The sequence below is a fragment of the Tachysurus fulvidraco genome, chromosome 12, assembly GCF_022655615.1.
Source record: "Tachysurus fulvidraco isolate hzauxx_2018 chromosome 12, HZAU_PFXX_2.0, whole genome shotgun sequence".
NCBI lineage: Eukaryota > Metazoa > Chordata > Actinopteri > Siluriformes > Bagridae > Tachysurus > Tachysurus fulvidraco.
Genome location: NC_062529.1, coordinates 7,313,260 through 7,330,476, shown reverse-complemented (window position 1 = coordinate 7,330,476; position 17,217 = coordinate 7,313,260). Strand labels below are relative to the sequence as shown.

At 38.6% G+C, this 17,217-nt stretch overlaps 1 protein-coding gene across 3 annotated transcripts; it reads right to left on the bottom strand.

Annotated features, from left to right (window-relative positions):
- Positions 1-432: 432 nt before the first annotated feature.
- On the bottom strand, positions 433-14,568 carry LOC113659297 (sodium/bile acid cotransporter-like). Of its 3 annotated transcripts, none has more exons than XM_027171980.2 (6): positions 14,501-14,568; positions 6,703-7,111; positions 6,146-6,350; positions 4,788-4,966; positions 2,937-3,163; positions 433-1,309 (listed from the first exon to the last, which is right to left on the bottom strand). In XM_027171980.2, the coding sequence occupies exons 2-6, from the start codon at positions 7,107-7,109 to the stop codon at positions 1,245-1,247; spliced, it is 1,083 nt and encodes a 360-aa protein (XP_027027781.1). In that variant the 5' UTR covers positions 7,110-7,111; positions 14,501-14,568; the 3' UTR covers positions 433-1,244. The 3 variants fall into 3 exon arrangements, with proteins under 3 accessions (XP_027027781.1, XP_027027779.1, XP_027027780.1); XM_027171978.2 differs by lacking the exon at positions 14,501-14,568 and adding an exon at positions 12,046-12,187; XM_027171979.2 differs by lacking the exon at positions 14,501-14,568 and adding an exon at positions 11,508-11,751.
- Between the last annotated feature and the right edge of the window lie 2,649 nt (positions 14,569-17,217).

Below are 17,217 nucleotides of genomic sequence, written 5' to 3'. Positions count from 1 at the left end.
AGACAGCTGTGATGAACAGGAAAGCATCTCGGCATGCTCAAAACATTAAACTCGATGCGGATGAGCTTCAACAGCAGAAACCACATCAGATCCCATTCCTGTCAGCCATGAATAAGACACTAAGCTAATTATAGGCACAGATTCACCCAAACTACACAGATGAATATTAGCACATTTTGGGAAAATCTTGTGTTTTTGGTGCTTTTCTGCTCACCATAGTTGTAATGTGTTCCTATCCGAATTTTTTGAAAACCCGTCTGGCTAAAACAACAGAGAAGACAGTGAGTGTATATAAATGAATTTCTACAGGAGATGTAATTTTCAAAAATTTGATTTGTATTTCTATAAATTTCTCCATTTGAAATAAAGCAATCAATATGTGGATGAAGTGTAGTGTAGCCTTTCAGCTTTAATTCAAAGGGTCACCAAACATTTCACTCGAAATGTTTAGGCATTACAGCCATTTATTTATTTAACATAGTTCCTTTATTTTCACAGTCTCAAATGTAAATGGACAAACTAACTTGGCTAATACTTGGATGCAAATCCTCTGTAGTCATGGATTCTCCAAAGTCAGGGAACCCATCAGCATCACTAAATGCTGAGTTTTCTCCTGTTGCTGTACCGTTAATGCAGCTGTCTTCAGTTGCTGCTTGTTTGTGAGTCCTCGAGCCTGTGGTTTAGTCTTCTGTTAGTTATCAGCATGCTCAGGTCAGGTGACGTTTCAGGTCTGAAGTCCATTTATTTGTTTTAAGAAGCTATTGGATTACTTTTGTGGTATGTTTTGGGTTATTATCCATCTGTACTGTGAAGTGCTGCAAGATTGTTTTGCAGCGTTTGACTGAATCTGAGCAGAAGGTGTAACAGCTCTATACACTTCACACAAATCAGCAGTCACATCATCAATAAAACACCAGTGAGCCAATCCTACTGGCAGCTAAATATCCCCATAGCACTGCATCCACCAAATTTGGCAGATGCTGTGGTATGCTTTGGATCATGAGCCCTTCCTTTCCTTCACCATACTATTCTCTTCCTATCATTCAGCTCACACATTAATCTTAATTTCATCTGTCTAAAGAATCTTGTTCCAGAACTGGCAGTTATTATTATTAATTTTTTTTTTATTTGAAAACTTTTCCTTCCAATGTCTAATCAGGTCATTCTGCTCTTGAAGGTAACCAGTGGTTCACACATTTGCCCTTCATCCTGTCGATCATCTTGTTGCTTGATTTTTGTCCAGTTCATTCATGCATTCCAGATGAAGAAACTTTCACCAGCTCCACACATTCAGCTTTCTTTTTCGGATCTGCCACAACAAAAAAAACACCACAATATGAATTTAACCTGGATGAAAGATACATTAAGTCATAAAACATAAAACAACACAGAGTTAAGGACTTAAAGTAAGTTGTCCTAGCTACATAGAATGCATCTGTGCAACTTTGTGCAAACATTAATTCATTCGTTTTCTACCGCTTATCCGAACTTTTTGGGTCACGGGGAGCCTGTGCCTATCTCAATGCAATAGCAGCAGTTTGATGAGGTATTGTAATGTGGTGTTTTTTCCAGTACATATTATAAAGTACCTGAAGCATCACACTTTTTTTTTTATTTTAGCAGTTTTTTACCAGTTCACTGGCGTTCCAGTTTAACACATCGATCCGTTTCCTTATAAAGAGTTCCTATAGAAGTGTGTCAGTGCTCAATGTAAACAAATAATAGTTTTGTTTTTCAATTACCATTTCATCCAGTAGATCATGTTTGTAGTCTTGCTAAATACCTGCTAATTACTGGATTTTAATACTAACATTAAGCATCTCACCGAAAATAAGAATAATGTAGTTTACTCACTTTTTACCAGTAAACTGGTGTTCCATGCTGCTGACGGAATGGAAACTGACTTATGGGACATTTTCAATTACTTTATCACCACACTTCTTTTATAAAATGAGTCAGGACTCAGTGTGAGAACTCTGTTCGGATAACCTTATACAAACTATCAGTGGCTGATTATAACGCTATCAAAATTTTAAACACCAACATGAAGCGTGACATTACAAAGAAATTCAATGCTGAATGGAGAAAAATTGTTTGGAGAAAAAAAAGGTCATTCTAAGCCATACTTGTACTTATATTCAAAAAGCTGGATTATGTTGACGAAATAAATGAAGTTTATTAAGAGTCAGTGGAAATTTTGAGAACTCCTGATACAAGATGTCCATCCATCCATCTTCTACTGCTTATCCGGGGCCGGGTCACGGGGGCAGCAGACTAAGCAGGGATGCCCAGACTTCCCTCTCCCAAGACACTTCCTCCAGCTCTTCTGGGGGAATACCGAGGCGTTTCCAGGCCAGCCAGGAGACATAGTCCCTCCAGCGTGTCCTAGGTCTTCCCCGGGGCCTCCTCCCGGTTGGACATGCCTGGAACACCTCCCCAGGGAGGCGTTCGAAGACATGTCGGTGGGGTTGAGGAGAACCTCGAAGTATTCCTTCCACCGTGCGAGGATGTCCCCAGTCGAAATCAGCAGATTCCCACTCCCACTGTAAACAGTGTGGGCAGGGCACTGCTTCCCCTTCCTGAGGCACCGGACGGTTTGCCAGAATTTCTTCGAGTCCAACCGATAGTCCTTCTCCATGGCCTCACCGAACTCCTCCCAGACCCAGGTTCTTCAAGGGACTCCGTCGTTCTACTGGGGGACTTCAACGCTCACGTGGGCAGTGACAGTGACACCTGGAGGGGCGTGATTGGGAGGAATGGCCCCCCTGACCTGAACCCGAGTGGTGTTCTGTTATTGGACTTCTGTGCTAGTCACAGTTTGTCCATAACAAAAACCATGTTCCATAACAAAAACCATAAGGGTGTCCATCAGATACAAGACGTATTACAAACAATTTCAGTTCAGCAGCAATATTTGTGACCTCTGTTTGATTTACCTTTAACCGACTGGCCAGATGTCTCGCTTTCAGATGAGGGGTTAAACCTATGGTACATTCTGTAGAGGAAGATGAGGAATAGAGCTTCAGCTCCCTGAAATACGATGTAAATCAGTGGGAAGAGAAACAGGGGTCCAATGACATCTGGAGGGAAAGCCACTTTTAAAATCGTTGCGCACAGCTGGATGTTTTGACAGCCGGTCTCCATAGCGATCGTCCTCCTGCACCTGAAAAGACAGCGGAAAAATGGAATTGAACTGTGGGTGTTTTTTATAGTCAACCAAACTTAGCAAGACCAAAGACATTAAGGTTATTTTAGATGTACTTCATTCTTTATGTGCAAACTCCATAGAGATATTCAAATCCATAATATCACTTTACATCACTTAATATTTGCAAAGATGTTGTGATTGTGCTGTCTGTAGTTCCACAGAAAACTGTATATATGGTGGTGATTATGGGGTCAGAATTGTTTCGTTATTCTGAATAAATACACTATGATCCACAAATAAATATAAAGAGTTTCACAAATATTTTTACAAATTTCACAAAAAGAAATGAAATTCACAAATAAATAAAATGGGATTTGCAAATTAAAAAAATATTTATAAATTGTATTTATTTGCGAATTGCTTCCTGCTCATTTGTGAATCGCGTTCTGTGCATTTGTGAATCACGGCACACATTTGTGGATTGCGTTCTGTGCATTTGTGGATTTGAAACATTTCTAACGTCAAGACGTGTACAAGAATCCACAAATAGGTGGACTCCGCCCACCGTCTACTCAAGCCAATCACGTTCTGGTTTACTCGCTCTTCACACTACCCCTGGACCCATTGATGATGATGAAATCGTTTCCAAAGAAAGCAGAATTGAACTAACCCTTAGTGCTGGCTACAATTCATACAGGGTTACCAGATTGGGCTCGAATCTGCGACAAATGTTTTTTATTTGTTTTTTTTTAATCGTATTTTGCAGTACATATTACACTGTGATAGTGCGAGTAAATCAGAACGTGATTGGCTTGAGGTAGACCGTGCCACGATTGGTCAGCGCCACGAGACCGTTGTCCGATTGGCTGGAGTAGACGGTGGGCGGAGTCCACCTATTTGTGGATTCTTGGGCACGTCTTGACGTTAGAAATGTCATTTTACTTTTTTTTTTTTCATTTTACTTTTTTTTTACATTTTACTTATTTCTGAATTTCATTTCTTTTTGTGAAATTTGTAAAAATATTTATGAAACTCTTTATATTTATTTGTGGATCATAGTGTATTTATTCAGAAAACCGAAACAATTCTGACCCCATAGGTGATAGCCTACTATTAAAACACTCCAACAAAGTGCATGTGCTACTGTATGCTAGAACCAGACTGTAATTAGAACTCATCCTCATCTGGATGAAAAATGTTGTAATTACAGCTGGATCATCGTCAACACTCTCCACCCCCCATGTTTCAATCACAAGGGGAGAACACGTCGGGACATGACAGCGATTATTATTGTACAACAACAGGTCTTTATACTTAGATTTCATTTACGGCATCATTTTTTGGACAGAAGACGAAGATGGGAAAAAGTGTGGGTGAAATTTGGTGTTTGTTGTTTCAGTGCTCACTGTAACCTCAGGTTCCTGGCTGACAGACATAAAACCCGATGTGGTCTGCTTGCCTAATGAGTGGTTAATTTAGTTGCTTTTGTTTTTCCTGTTCTGTTGTTTTTAGGTTTACATTTTAACACATCAGTCTGTTTCCTTATAATGAGTTCCTATCGAAATGTGTCAGTGTGTGAAATTCACACAAAAATCATTAAGCATCTGAGAGAAAAATAGCAATAACGAAGCTTACTCACGGGCCATTCTGCTTGAAGATGATGGACATGGTGTAGCCTAACAGGTAGCCTATAAAAGGCATGAGAAAAGCCACAGCCAGTAATTGAGCAGAGAGCACAATCCACACTGTTGCTCCTAAGGTGATGCTGCACAGCACACCAATCACCACGGTGACTATTAGCAAGATGCTAAGACCAGTCTGTTGAAACGATGAGTGTCGGAATTATGATGCAGTCGTAGTGAATTAAATGCAGTGTTGTGATTAGTAGAAGAAGCATCTCTCAGTATTATAACAACAGATGCAGGCAACATTGAATACAAAGCCACTTCCAGGATGGTCATTAATACTAGCAGCAGCTTTTGAATGATCTTTCACTGATGCTGCGTTTAGTTTTGAATCCTTGATTTTATAGACAATATACTCCCAGATTTGTTATTAGTTCATTGTAGGTCATTGTCTTTGAAAATTACACCAAAAGGTCTAATATACATAATAATACGAAATGAGATTTATTAAATTAACAGAAAATGCGCAATATGTATCAAAACAACGCTTCCTATAGCCTGTAATGAATGTTTGGATTCTGAATGAATGTATTTTGTAGCATTTCTCCTTACAAAACATCCCCAGTTCAGTTAGGTTTGATGGTTGCCAAGCACAAACAGCCTGCTTCAAATCACCCAACAGATGTTCAATGATATTCAGGTCTCTGGACTGGGATGGCCATTCCAGAACATTGTACTTTTTCCTCTGCATAAATGCCAGAGAAGATTTTGAGAGGTGTTTTGGTTCATTGTCTTGTTGAAATATCCAGGTATTCAAATCAACTTAATGGCAAGGGTGCCCAAATTTATGCACCTGTCTAATTTCATTTTGATGCATATTGCACATTTTCTGATTTTCTGTTAATCCAATAAAGCTCATTTCACTACTGAAATATTACTGTGTCCTTCAGTTATTTGATAGATCAAAATGAAATTGCTGATCCAAACACCCAAATATTTATAAATGAAAATCACGGAAATTGTCAGGGGTTCCTAAACTTTTGCATACGACTATACAATAAAATGCAAAAGATTGTAAACATACAGTAAAAGGAAATGTAGAGGTTGTTTCCTGGTTAAATTAAGACTCTCTGGTAAATATATTTACAAACTGGTAAGTGCTTAACATGGAAAGGAAAATGTATAATAGTAAGGCAAATTTAAAAATCTCAAACACATTAACCAAAGTAATCAAGTAATGGAAAAGATTAGGAGCAGGTCAGACTGTAGCTGTATAAGATTGTATAGATAAAATTTTTTTAGAGCTACATGTATCTTCCCCCATTCAAAAACCCAGAGGGTTACAAAAATTTGCCCCGGAGTTGCAGTATACCTTAATTACGATTTGAGAGTATCGTGGTACCCAGTGGTTGATGGCGATTCCTACAGCACAGGGCACTACAGTCATGAGGAGCGCAATGATTATCCCAGTGAAGGGAACTGCCTTCTCCAGACCAGAGAAGCCCTGGCTGTACAGATACAGGAGAAGGGGCATTGCACCCAGTGCCAAAACTGTAGAGCATGTGGTCATCACAATACTAGAAGAGAGGTTCTGTGTCACTTTTCACACTATTCAAAAAAATTAATTAGTGATTTGCATAACATTACATAAAAATGTTAAAATAAACATTAATAAATAAATGTATAAATGTTCAGGTTTGCATAACATTACACAAAATGACATTTTTAATTTTTAAAAATAAGTGAACTGGATTTCTTATTATAGTCATGGAAATGTCAAAGATTACTAATAACGTCAAACACCAAATGACACCAAAATCATGGAATCAGCCATTTGTTACTATTTAAATCTCAATAAATGCCGTTCTGTGTGCAAAGAACATCTGATGATCACCACTGAAACCCCAAATGTAGACCAGAGTAAATTACCTTAAGTTCATGTCGCCTCGGAGTGCTAAGGAAAAAATGTTAGAGAGATTTCCTCCAGGACAACATCCACAGATGAGTACGGTGATGACCTCAATGGGCCCCAGCTGGAAGAGCTTTGCCAGACAGAAGGCTGTGAGAGGCATTATTCCAAACTGAGCCAAAACCGCAATGCCCACTCCACTCGGCCTGACAATGTGCTGCTTGATCTTATTTATTTCCATGGTGCAGCCCAAAGAAATCATAGTGATAAAGAGGATGATTATGGTGATTCCGTTTATGGCTTTGTTCATGACTAGAGAGAAGTGAGGCTGGAAACTTCGAACAGTGCCATTTCCTGATGTGACATTGTCATGGCTGTAGTTAAAGCTGTAGATGGCATGTCTTTGGTATTCTTCCGTCTTGTTCATCACTGCAATAGAATATTCCCAGGAGTGTAAAAATATTGCTTTAATTTTCCTTCCGATAGTTTTTGAATTGGTACAAAAATCTATTCAGTTATAATAGACAAATATATTTACAAAAAAAAGAAAAAAGAAAAATCATCGGTCATGGAAATAGCTGTAGCTACATTATAATCCAAAGATAACGAAAGCATGAAAAAGGTTAAGAAAGAAAAAAAATGTTGGACTAAAGTGATTTAAATGTTAAAGGATTCTCTTAGATTTTGATGGGAAGACACTTTGTACATGATGTAGATGCCAGTTTGTATAGTAAACATTTATCTGAACGTTTTTTTTGTTTTTTGTTTTTTTGATAACATGAGAATTGATGGTTCAATTTTATGGCTTCTGTTAATCACTCTAGATATCTCTCACTCACTCATTTTCTACCGCTTATCCGAACTACCTTGGGTCACGGGGAGCCTATCTCAGGCATCATTGGGCATCAAAGGCAGGATACACCCTGGATGGAGTGCCAACCCATCACAGGGCACACACACACTCTCATTCACTAATGCAATCACACACTACGGACAATTTTCCAAGCCAATCAACCTACCATGCATGTCTTTGGACCAGGGAGGAAACCAGAGTACCCGGAGGAAACCCCCGAGGCACGGGGAGAACACACAAGGGCACACACAAGGCGGAGGCGGGAATCGAACCCCGACCCTGGAGGTGTGAGGCGAACGTGCTAACCACTAAGCCACCTTGCCCCCCCACTCTAGATATATCGATATTAATCTAGACATATATATATATAATATTGTTGGCTATAATAGTTCTGATTCTGATTTGCATTTACATACCGATGGCCCTGTTACCTTATACTCTGCCTGATCTCTAGCAGAGACAATGTCAGATCTTAGAATAGGAAATGCAACCATACAGCACAATCTAAAATATAGATTAAATAAATAAAAATCAAATGCAAAAACTTAATAAATGAATAAATATATTTGACCTCAATCTCTCAAATATACACAGGTTACAGTGCAGACCAGAAGAATTAATGCCATTGTTTAAATAAATTTTGCATTGTATAGGGATTACTAGGTAAAATTCAGTTGTTTCATCCATTGATCTGTTTTCTGTACTTGCAGTATTCAAGAGTCGGTCCTAAGAGACTCAGAGGACAAGGAAGGGGACACAGTAGATGTGATGCAATCCATCACATGGCACGCACGCACGCACACACACACACACACACACACACAGAAAACAGTTTAGAAATGCCAGTCAGCACAAAACATGTTTTTGGAGTAGGGAGGAACATTTTGATCATTTCAGTTCACAGAAAAAACTCCCAAAGCACTTAGAAAACATGCAAACTCCAAACACAGGTATAGCAGGAATTATATATCGCCATACAAAGGTGCCTGATTGCCTTCAGTGCCAAGAAATTGAATAGTGGACAATGTTTGTACAGAATTTATTCATTTACAGCATTTGACTGACACTGTTTTTTAGAGCAACTTGCATTTAATCTCATTTTATACAACTGAGCAGTAAGGGCTTTGCTCAGGGGCCCAACAGTGGACCCAGGATTTGAACTCGCAAGCTTCTACTCAGTAGTCCAACACCTTAACCACTAAGCTACCACATCCACCAATTCACCCAGCCCCAATTCACAAAGCATGAACTGAAATTTACATTCTTATCCTCACAATTACTGCGCTCTCAAGTATAACGCATTGAGAGTGACAGTCACTCATTTGGGTCTTTTGTCATGCTCTCCCGCCACACATTGTATTTCTCACGCAGAAAAACTTTTTAACTATTTATCATATATTTAATATGCCGCAGCACCCAAAATGTATCTGTCCGCACAGGAATCAAGCACATCTCCCCTGGAGCTCTTAGTCGAGCCTGACACTTAGCAACCAATCAGAAAATAGCACTATTGTGTCTGGATAAGATTTAATGCAACAACCAATGGAAAAAAGCTTACTCTGGAATTGTTCAGCATCATCCTCGAGCATTACTTTGAGCACAGAGTAAGTCATGATCTCCTGTTTTAATGTTACAACAAATTCACAACTTGTTTGACAAACAATGACATTTTGACTGCTGTTAGAGACGTTTCCCAGATAATCAGCATCAGATTTTCATGAGTGTCTGTAACTTAAACAGTTAACAGCCTGTTTACTGACAACTCCTGCTCAGAACAAGTGGTCTAGGCCAGTGGTTCTCAAACTGTGGGCCCTGAGATGGTGCCAGGGACCCCGGTTCACTGACAACACTTGTTCAGAACAAGCAGCCTTGGTTTTAGTGCTTCCACATTCTAATGCTCAACACAAAACCGCTTGTCTCTGGATGGGACATTGTCCTCAATCATGACCCTAAAAATGTCTGGGCTTGAGCTGAACTGTTTTAAATGGGAGCAACATTACAAATGATATAAGGGAGTTTTTCCTTGCCACTGCTGCCTGAGTCACCTCAGACTTACTCATTGGGGATATATACATACACATTGTGAACTAAATCTATCTAATATTAATCTTGAATTTTGTATTCTATTAATCTTTATATTCTTCTTATAATAACCCTTTGTTCTATGTTTATGTTCTGTAAAGCTGCTTTGAGACAATGTCAATTGTAAAAAGCGCTATACAAATAAACTTGAATTGAATTGATCCTTACCAAACACAACAACACCAACATTGTTGTGGGGTTTTTTTGTTGTTGTTTTTTTGGGGTGGTGGTGGTGGAGATGCAACTCCTGTCTGTCTTCAAAACTTGTGCCCTGCAATTATTCAGCGCTTCCTTCCATGATATCTCTCATTCACATTTACAGCATTTGGCTTTTATCTATTTCCAGACCTGCCAACCTTGGAAAAAAAATTTTGAGTAGCAACTTCCTGCTGCGACGCCGGGCGAGGTCAGGCACATTTGCAGACCTGCCAACCTTGGAAAAAATTTTTTAGTAGCAACTTACTGCAGCGACGCAGCGCGAGGTCAGGCACATTTGCAGACCTGCCAACCTTGGAAAAAAAATTTTTTGTAGCAACTTACTGCTGCGACGCGGCGTGAGGTCAGGCACATTTGCAGACCTGCCAACCTTGGAAAAAAATTTTTTAGTAGCAACTTACTGCAGCGACACGGCGCGAGGTCAGGCGCATTTGCAGACCTGCCAACCTTGAAAAAAATTTTTTAGTAGCAACTTACTGCAGCAGATGAAAACCACATTTGTTTTGACGGTTCTCCACTTGTAGCGTTGAAGAGTTTTAAACTAGTGCTATGATTGGTCGAATTATTATTTTCCCAGGTTGCTGCCCAATGCAGTTACAGACAGTTGCACAGACAGTTGTACTCAAAGGCATCAATTTTTTACAATGCGTATTTTGAAGTGAAAAATCGTAGCAGCGTACTTTAATGTCTAAATGCGTATCTGCACACAACATGCGTAAAGGTTGGCATGTCTGTAGTTCGACTTACAGAAGTCTTAAGTATCCCTGACTACAGCAATACTGGTTCACTAAATCACAGACTGAAAATACCAGAATGTCAGTCTAAAACTCTGTTGGGAAGAAATATAGCACGAAAAGAACACAGACACATTTTTTTGAGTGCTAGTTTAAGTATTTCAGCGGAAAAAAAGACCCTGGGCTTCATTTAAAGGAATAAACTGAATGACATCAATCTTTACATTATAATTAATAATCAATTAATTGCATTATTAGATATTATTATTTATAAGAGCAGTGTTTTGGTACATGTTATTTCTGTCTACTGTGTCCTTGGCCAGGAATTACGTAAAAAAGGCATTTACTTGTTTGTGGGCACTTTATTCTTTATGGTTTTGTTACACAGCTGAAGGCTCACTGGCCGAGCGTTTCTGAGGAAACAGTGCAAAGAAACTAAAAATGAGGTTAAAGCACTCTCTAGTAGCCAAGCTGACAGGAATCTAAGCCAAAACACAATCATGCCACTGTTAAGGAGAGATAACAACATCCGTTTCAAACATTACCACAAACATACGACTACTGCACATTTTGCAGGTTATTTTTAGTTTCACTTCAAAAATGTTATTGAAGCAGTAAAGATTTCGGGGCTAAAGAGTGCAGTCTGGATCCTTTTGTGTGAAACAGCATAGCCTCGGTATCAAAAAAATAAATAAATAAAAGAAAACAAATAAATAAAGAAATATTCTGGAGTAAACAAGTTAAAGTGTTAAAAGTTGATCAAAAAAATCAAATCAGGATAGAAAGGATAGAAAGTGAAATATCAGTAGGCATATCAATTTAGATAATATTAGATATATTAGATCATTTTTATACATATATGTATCTATATAAAAGGAGTAAAGTACATTAAAAAAGCAACAATCATCCACTTTACAAATACAACAAATGGATTTCTTACCTGTGCTATTCTGTGTAAAGCTATTTTACACATGTGGTGAACCTCAAAAATCTCTCTCTCTCTCTCTCTCTCTCTCTCTCTCTTACTATCGCTCTAACTAACTCAGTCTTAAGTCTTACTCTTCTCTAACACATTCTCTACTCCCCCTTTTTTCTTCTTTCAATGCTGTTGCTGTGAAATCTGTAGTATCACACGATGCATACAGTCACTATGCCGAGTAATCCTGCTGGATCTTCAACACTCAGCTAAATCAAAACTCCTGTGCGTCTTTTTTTTTTTTTTTTTTAATTGTCAACTTTTTTTTTTAATCTTTTATGTAACTATAGAGTTTATTGAATATTGTTCCTATAGGGTTATGTCTTCTGAATAGTTGAAATGGACAATAAATCTGTTAATAATAAAGTATCCATTACTATGTTTCAGAAAGCACCTAAAACCTAAATGAACTTGGCTGATGTTATATTTAATCACTTATTTACGGTGGCCGAGAAGTGCAAAACACATTAACAAATCTGAAAACAACAAATGGATTCCTTACCTGTGCTATTCTGTGTAAAGCTATTTTACACATGTGGTGCATGTGGGATTGTCTGAATCGTTGCACAAAACACATTAACAAATCCGAAAACACAACGACAATTTAGACAAACCGGAAGAGGTCGGTAGAGTCTGTGATTGGAACACTTACCGATCATTGGACAAGACACCTGTCACTCAAGGTATACATGAAGTTCAACAGTCTGGCACAGGGAAAAGTTGGAATGGATGGATGGAATGGATTACTGTGGATTAATTTTGTTATTTTATTATATTTAAACTAAGTTTAAAATGTTTTCATACACAAACGATACATACCGTTTCCGGGTTGTCTGAATTGCCGTTGTTTTTTCGGATTTGTTAATGTGTTTTCGGATTTGTTAATATGTTTTCGGATTTGTTGTTTTGTTTTCAGATTTGTTAATGTGTTTTCGGATTTGTTGTTTTGTTTTCAGATTTGTTGTTTTGTTTTCGGATTTGTTAATGTGTTTTCGGATTTGTTGTTTTGTTTTCGGATTTGTTGTTTTGTTTTCGGATTTGTTAATGTGTTTTCGTATTTGTTGTTTTGTTTTCAGATTTGTTGTTTTGTTTTCGGATTTGTTGTTTTGTTTTCGGATTTGTTAAGGTGTTTTGCACTTCTCAGAATCAAATCACAGAATAAAATCACAGAATCAAAGTGTGTGCTCCTCATTTGGGTTTTGACTGAGCGGTGGTTTCTCCATGCCATCCTTTAAAATTGAACTCAATTCAGTTCGGTTCAATTTATTTGTATATAGCTTTTAACACTTCAACTGCACCAAAGCAGCTTTACCTAAGGATAAAAATAGAATACAAATTTAAATTTAAGTTATTATATATCTCTAATTTTCCCTAATGAGGAAGCCGGAGGCAACGGTGGCAAGGAAAAGCTCCTTGAGATGATATGAGGAAGAAACCTTGAGAGGAACCAGACTTTCCTATATGATGGTTTGTAAAAATGGAGAAACAAGAAATATAAGAAGCTAGAAAACCTAAATAAGAACAAGTGTGATCTCTGTGATTTTCTGATTTTCTCTGTGTGTTTCATAAACTGCTGATCTCATATACAACACTCTCGACCTCACAGCTGGTGTTCCCAAGACTGGCATTGGCTCTGGATCCACAGCACCTCTGACCAAAATTGAGCAGTTTTAGCAGATGAATGAATGTGTTGTCTGTCTGTTGTCTGCAGTTATTGTGATCGTTGACTTTGAATTCTCAGTCATTGTGCTACACATCGTTCATCTGACGTGTCGCACTGTGATTCTGGAGGAACCGTATTTCCTTCTAATAATAACATTAAGGGGTATTTGCCTTGACTCCAGAAGTTTGCAAGAAGAAAGTTTGTTTAAGGTTAAAACTGATCTCTGGTCAGTATCAGATATCAGGTATCAGGTATTGATTGTCATTCAGCATTCTGATCAGTATCATTTGATCAACAGTACCAATCATGATTGATACAGTATTGATTGATTAGATTATCATTCTTGAGATGATTTAAATCTTTATCAAGATAAATTTATCATGATATGCTACAACGAAAAGTTAGTGTTATTTACATTTCTGGCATTTAGTAAACACCTTTATCCAGAGTGACATACATTTATTTCAATTTACACAACTGAGCCATTGAGGGTTGAGGGTTTTGCTCAGGGGCCCAGCAGTGGTTTCAAACTCATGAACTTGTGATCAGTAGTGTAACACCTTAACAACTGAGCTACCTCATCCCTTATTGTTATTGTTTTTATGTGTTTGGGAATCAGGTCTCTGAATCAAATGCCCCAAACAGGGTTCACTGAACTTCCATGTCCTTCACCCTGCTCTGTTTCGAGCATATCAAGGACAAGGCAGGGACTTCGAACTGCTTTTGAACACTAACAGACTACCTGATACCTCTTTACTACATGATTATGTTCCAGAAAGTCCAAGTCTGAACATCTTATCTTAAGTACATTTATATTTATATTTAAATACATTCAAGTTACCTCCTTATAGACCCTGTAAATGTTCCATTAAATGTCTGGCAGTCACTACTCCCCTTAGGAGCCTGAGCTCATGGATATATCCGTCCCTCAACCTCCACATCTGCCACCAGTTTCTTCTTCATGGAAAAAGAAAGGGGAGAGCTCAGGCCTTTGCACTGACCGCATAGAAACAAGTCATAGTGAAAAAAACGCTACCTTTTATTCTAACACTTGCCAGTGGCCAGTGGTAGCTCGGTGGCTATGATGTTGCTACTGTCCAGAAAGTCACTTAAACCCCAGCACTGCCATGATGCTGGGGCCTTTAGCAAGGTCCCTAACCCTTAACTGCTCAGTTGTATAAAAAAGATAAATGTAAATCTCTAAGGATTAGGGTGCCAAATACTGCAAATGTAGCCATCAAATATTTATTTAGATCACAACATCTTTACCAAGTGTTATGAATGAAGGACCTACCTCGTCTCCTGACCACCACCAGAGGGAACCTTCGCCCGAGTTTTAGCGGCTGCCGAACTACATCTCCCACAAACCACCGCTCCTGTCATGATTACACCAACAGCTGCTTTCAATCACCTGTTTCCTAATGAGCATGAATTTGAACTCCATTTCACTGCGAAGTCTCGATTTGCCTCTGCTATCGGTCTTGTTGTAAAAAATCTCAGTAGAAATAATTAAAGTATTATTCCTTACAATACTATAACCAAAGTAAAGTATTAGGCCTTGCATAAGACATATGTAGGCGATGTTGTAGGCCAAAGATGTTTATTGTAATCATAAACTTAGTAAAAGTAACCAGATTCGGGGCTGTCAGGCATAGTCAGTCTGAGCACATTTGTAATAACAACTGCCAACTTGTTATTTAGAATGGAAAAGACCATGGTTCCCAGTCCTTAGCTCATAAATTGTTATGGAAAATGAAGAAGACCATGGTTCACAGACCTTAGCTCATAGTGATAACTTGTTATGTAGAATGAAAAAGACATTGGTTCACAGACCTAGGCCCTGAGAACTAAGGGGAGGAAAATCCATAAATGGGCATGTGGTGCTCATAAACTTGTTGTGCAGTCTGAAGAAGGCCCAGGTGTTTAGTCTGAGGTCATGAAAAATAACGGAAGGAAAATCCATAAATGTGCATATGGGTGAAAGGTAATGGGGGAAAAAAGGGGAAATTAGGTCAGTGTGTTTAGAAAACATAGGAGGTGATTCTGGTAAATAAGGTGATATGGCACCTGGGCTCCTAGGAGCGCCAGGGTATATATTGAGAAGATATCTGGGGCCCGGGGTGAAGGTGTGTGTGCGCATGGGTGCGTGTAGGCGCGTGTGCGGGCGAGGGCGCGTGCCTGCGGGTCAAGGTGGGTGTTTCGATTTTTGCAAGGACGTCGCGAGAGTTCTTGTTTTTCTTGATTGATTTTGAATGACATACTCTTTTTGGGGGTTTTCATTTGTTACTTTTAATTTGGCAACTTTGTTACTTTTAATTTTGCAATTTCTCTTATATCTTTTGCAATTTCCCTCCTTTGTTGGCTGATTGACCACAATAAAGAAGTCATTCTCATCCAGGTCCGAGGAGTTTTCTCAGTATTTTTGTAGTAATTATAGAGTTAACAGTTAAGTCTAACTAAAACAGTCTTTTGTAACCAAAAAGTCTAAGTGTGGAGATCACCCTGCGATGTGTCGACTTGGAGACCGGCTCTTAGTTACGACATATTTAATAGCACCCCAGATGGGACTTCAAAGGGGCTAGCGTGACCTGTGTCCGGGACCAGGACCACTCTCTCTGAAGGGTCACAGAGGCCGGCCATAATATTAAGGTAAGCAGACGCCTGTTATATTCAAAAGTCTGTGTATAGTGAATCTGTGACCTGAAAAAGGAGGGGTGGCCCTGGGAGGGGGACAGCTGCCCTTGAAGTCAAGAAGTCCTAAGGGTGAAATATAAGAACTGGATGAGAGGGAGCAAAGGGGAAATAGATAAAGTTGTTTTGATTTGTGACTGTGTGAGTGGCGGGTAAAATCTCATGAGTGGATTCTGTTGTGAGAGACACACACACACTTAGAAAGAGAGAGAGGTGTGTGTGTGTGACAGAAAAAAAATATACGTGCACGTTATCATCATAAGTACAAATACAAATAAAGTAAATACAAATAAATGATACGTGTACGGTGTGTAATGTGTAGGAATTGCACATGTGTATTTGTGTATTGTCAAACTGAATGACGATTCAGTTTGATGTGTGATAAAGTACAAACAAGTGTTGTATGGCACTTATAAGATCTTATAAAATGAGTTGCAACGGAAAAAAGCGCTAAGTCACACAAGCAGAACATAACATCCATTTATAATGACTAAGAACATCCATTTATAACAGAGAACTGTATGAGACACACTGAGTGAAAATAAGATTCACCTAATTTATCTGATTCACCTTGCTTCATAGTTTTCAATATTTTTTCATAAATCCCCAAGGGTCCAAGAAGTATCTAAGCCTTTTAATCCAAATTGCTGTGCTCGCCTTACAATAATTATTTTTCTGACCGAAGACTGTACACGGAGTTTACTCCCGTCCATTTTTTTTTCCCGGCTCTCACTTCCTAGTTGATGAACTACAAATTCTGTGTCATATTTGTAGTCCAGCCTCACATGAGTCAATAGGTGCCCCGTAGAGCAGAGATAGACAGCTTAGAAGCCAATATCCGGAACACCCGCCGTTTGTTTGGCAGTTGGGCCAGCCAGTAGCAAGTAGTGAGACCCTGATATCTGAGACGATTACAACGAGGAGCGATAAGGGCCATCTGGCAAGTGGCCAGCTGTGCCAGCTAGAGCACTGTGAAAACATGACTGTTATGACTTAATTTCCAAGCTGAACACACACGCATACACACAGAACAGCTTTCCTGAGATTTTTTCTCTTTTTGTGAGCAGATACTAATGCCTAGTGGGAAAAAACATTTATATAAAATTAATTTTAATTTTATTAAAGAATTTAAACAATTCTTGGGCCATTCTTTTTGACTTCATAAAAAATTGTTTTTGTTGGGGAAAGTTTTTTTCCATAGTGTTAAACCAGGTGTAGGTTATTTTATTTTTACTTTATTTATTTTATTTTTTATCTTTGTTTTATTTTAGTTTATTTTTTGTAGGTTTTTTTTGTTTATATGGATCCCATTAGCTGAAA

Coding starts and splice junctions, on each gene's coding strand:
- LOC113659297 (XM_027171980.2), bottom strand. CDS start 7,109: ATGAACAAGACGGAAGAATACCAAAGACATGCCATCTACAGCTTTAAC. Junction 6,351..6,702: donor CGAGGCGACATGAACTTAAG/GTAATTTACTCT, acceptor CCTCTCTTCTAG/TATTGTGATGACCACATGCT. Junction 3,164..4,787: donor ATCTTCAAGCAGAATGGCCC/GTGAGTAAGCTT, acceptor CTGTCTTTTCAG/GTGCAGGAGGACGATCGCTA.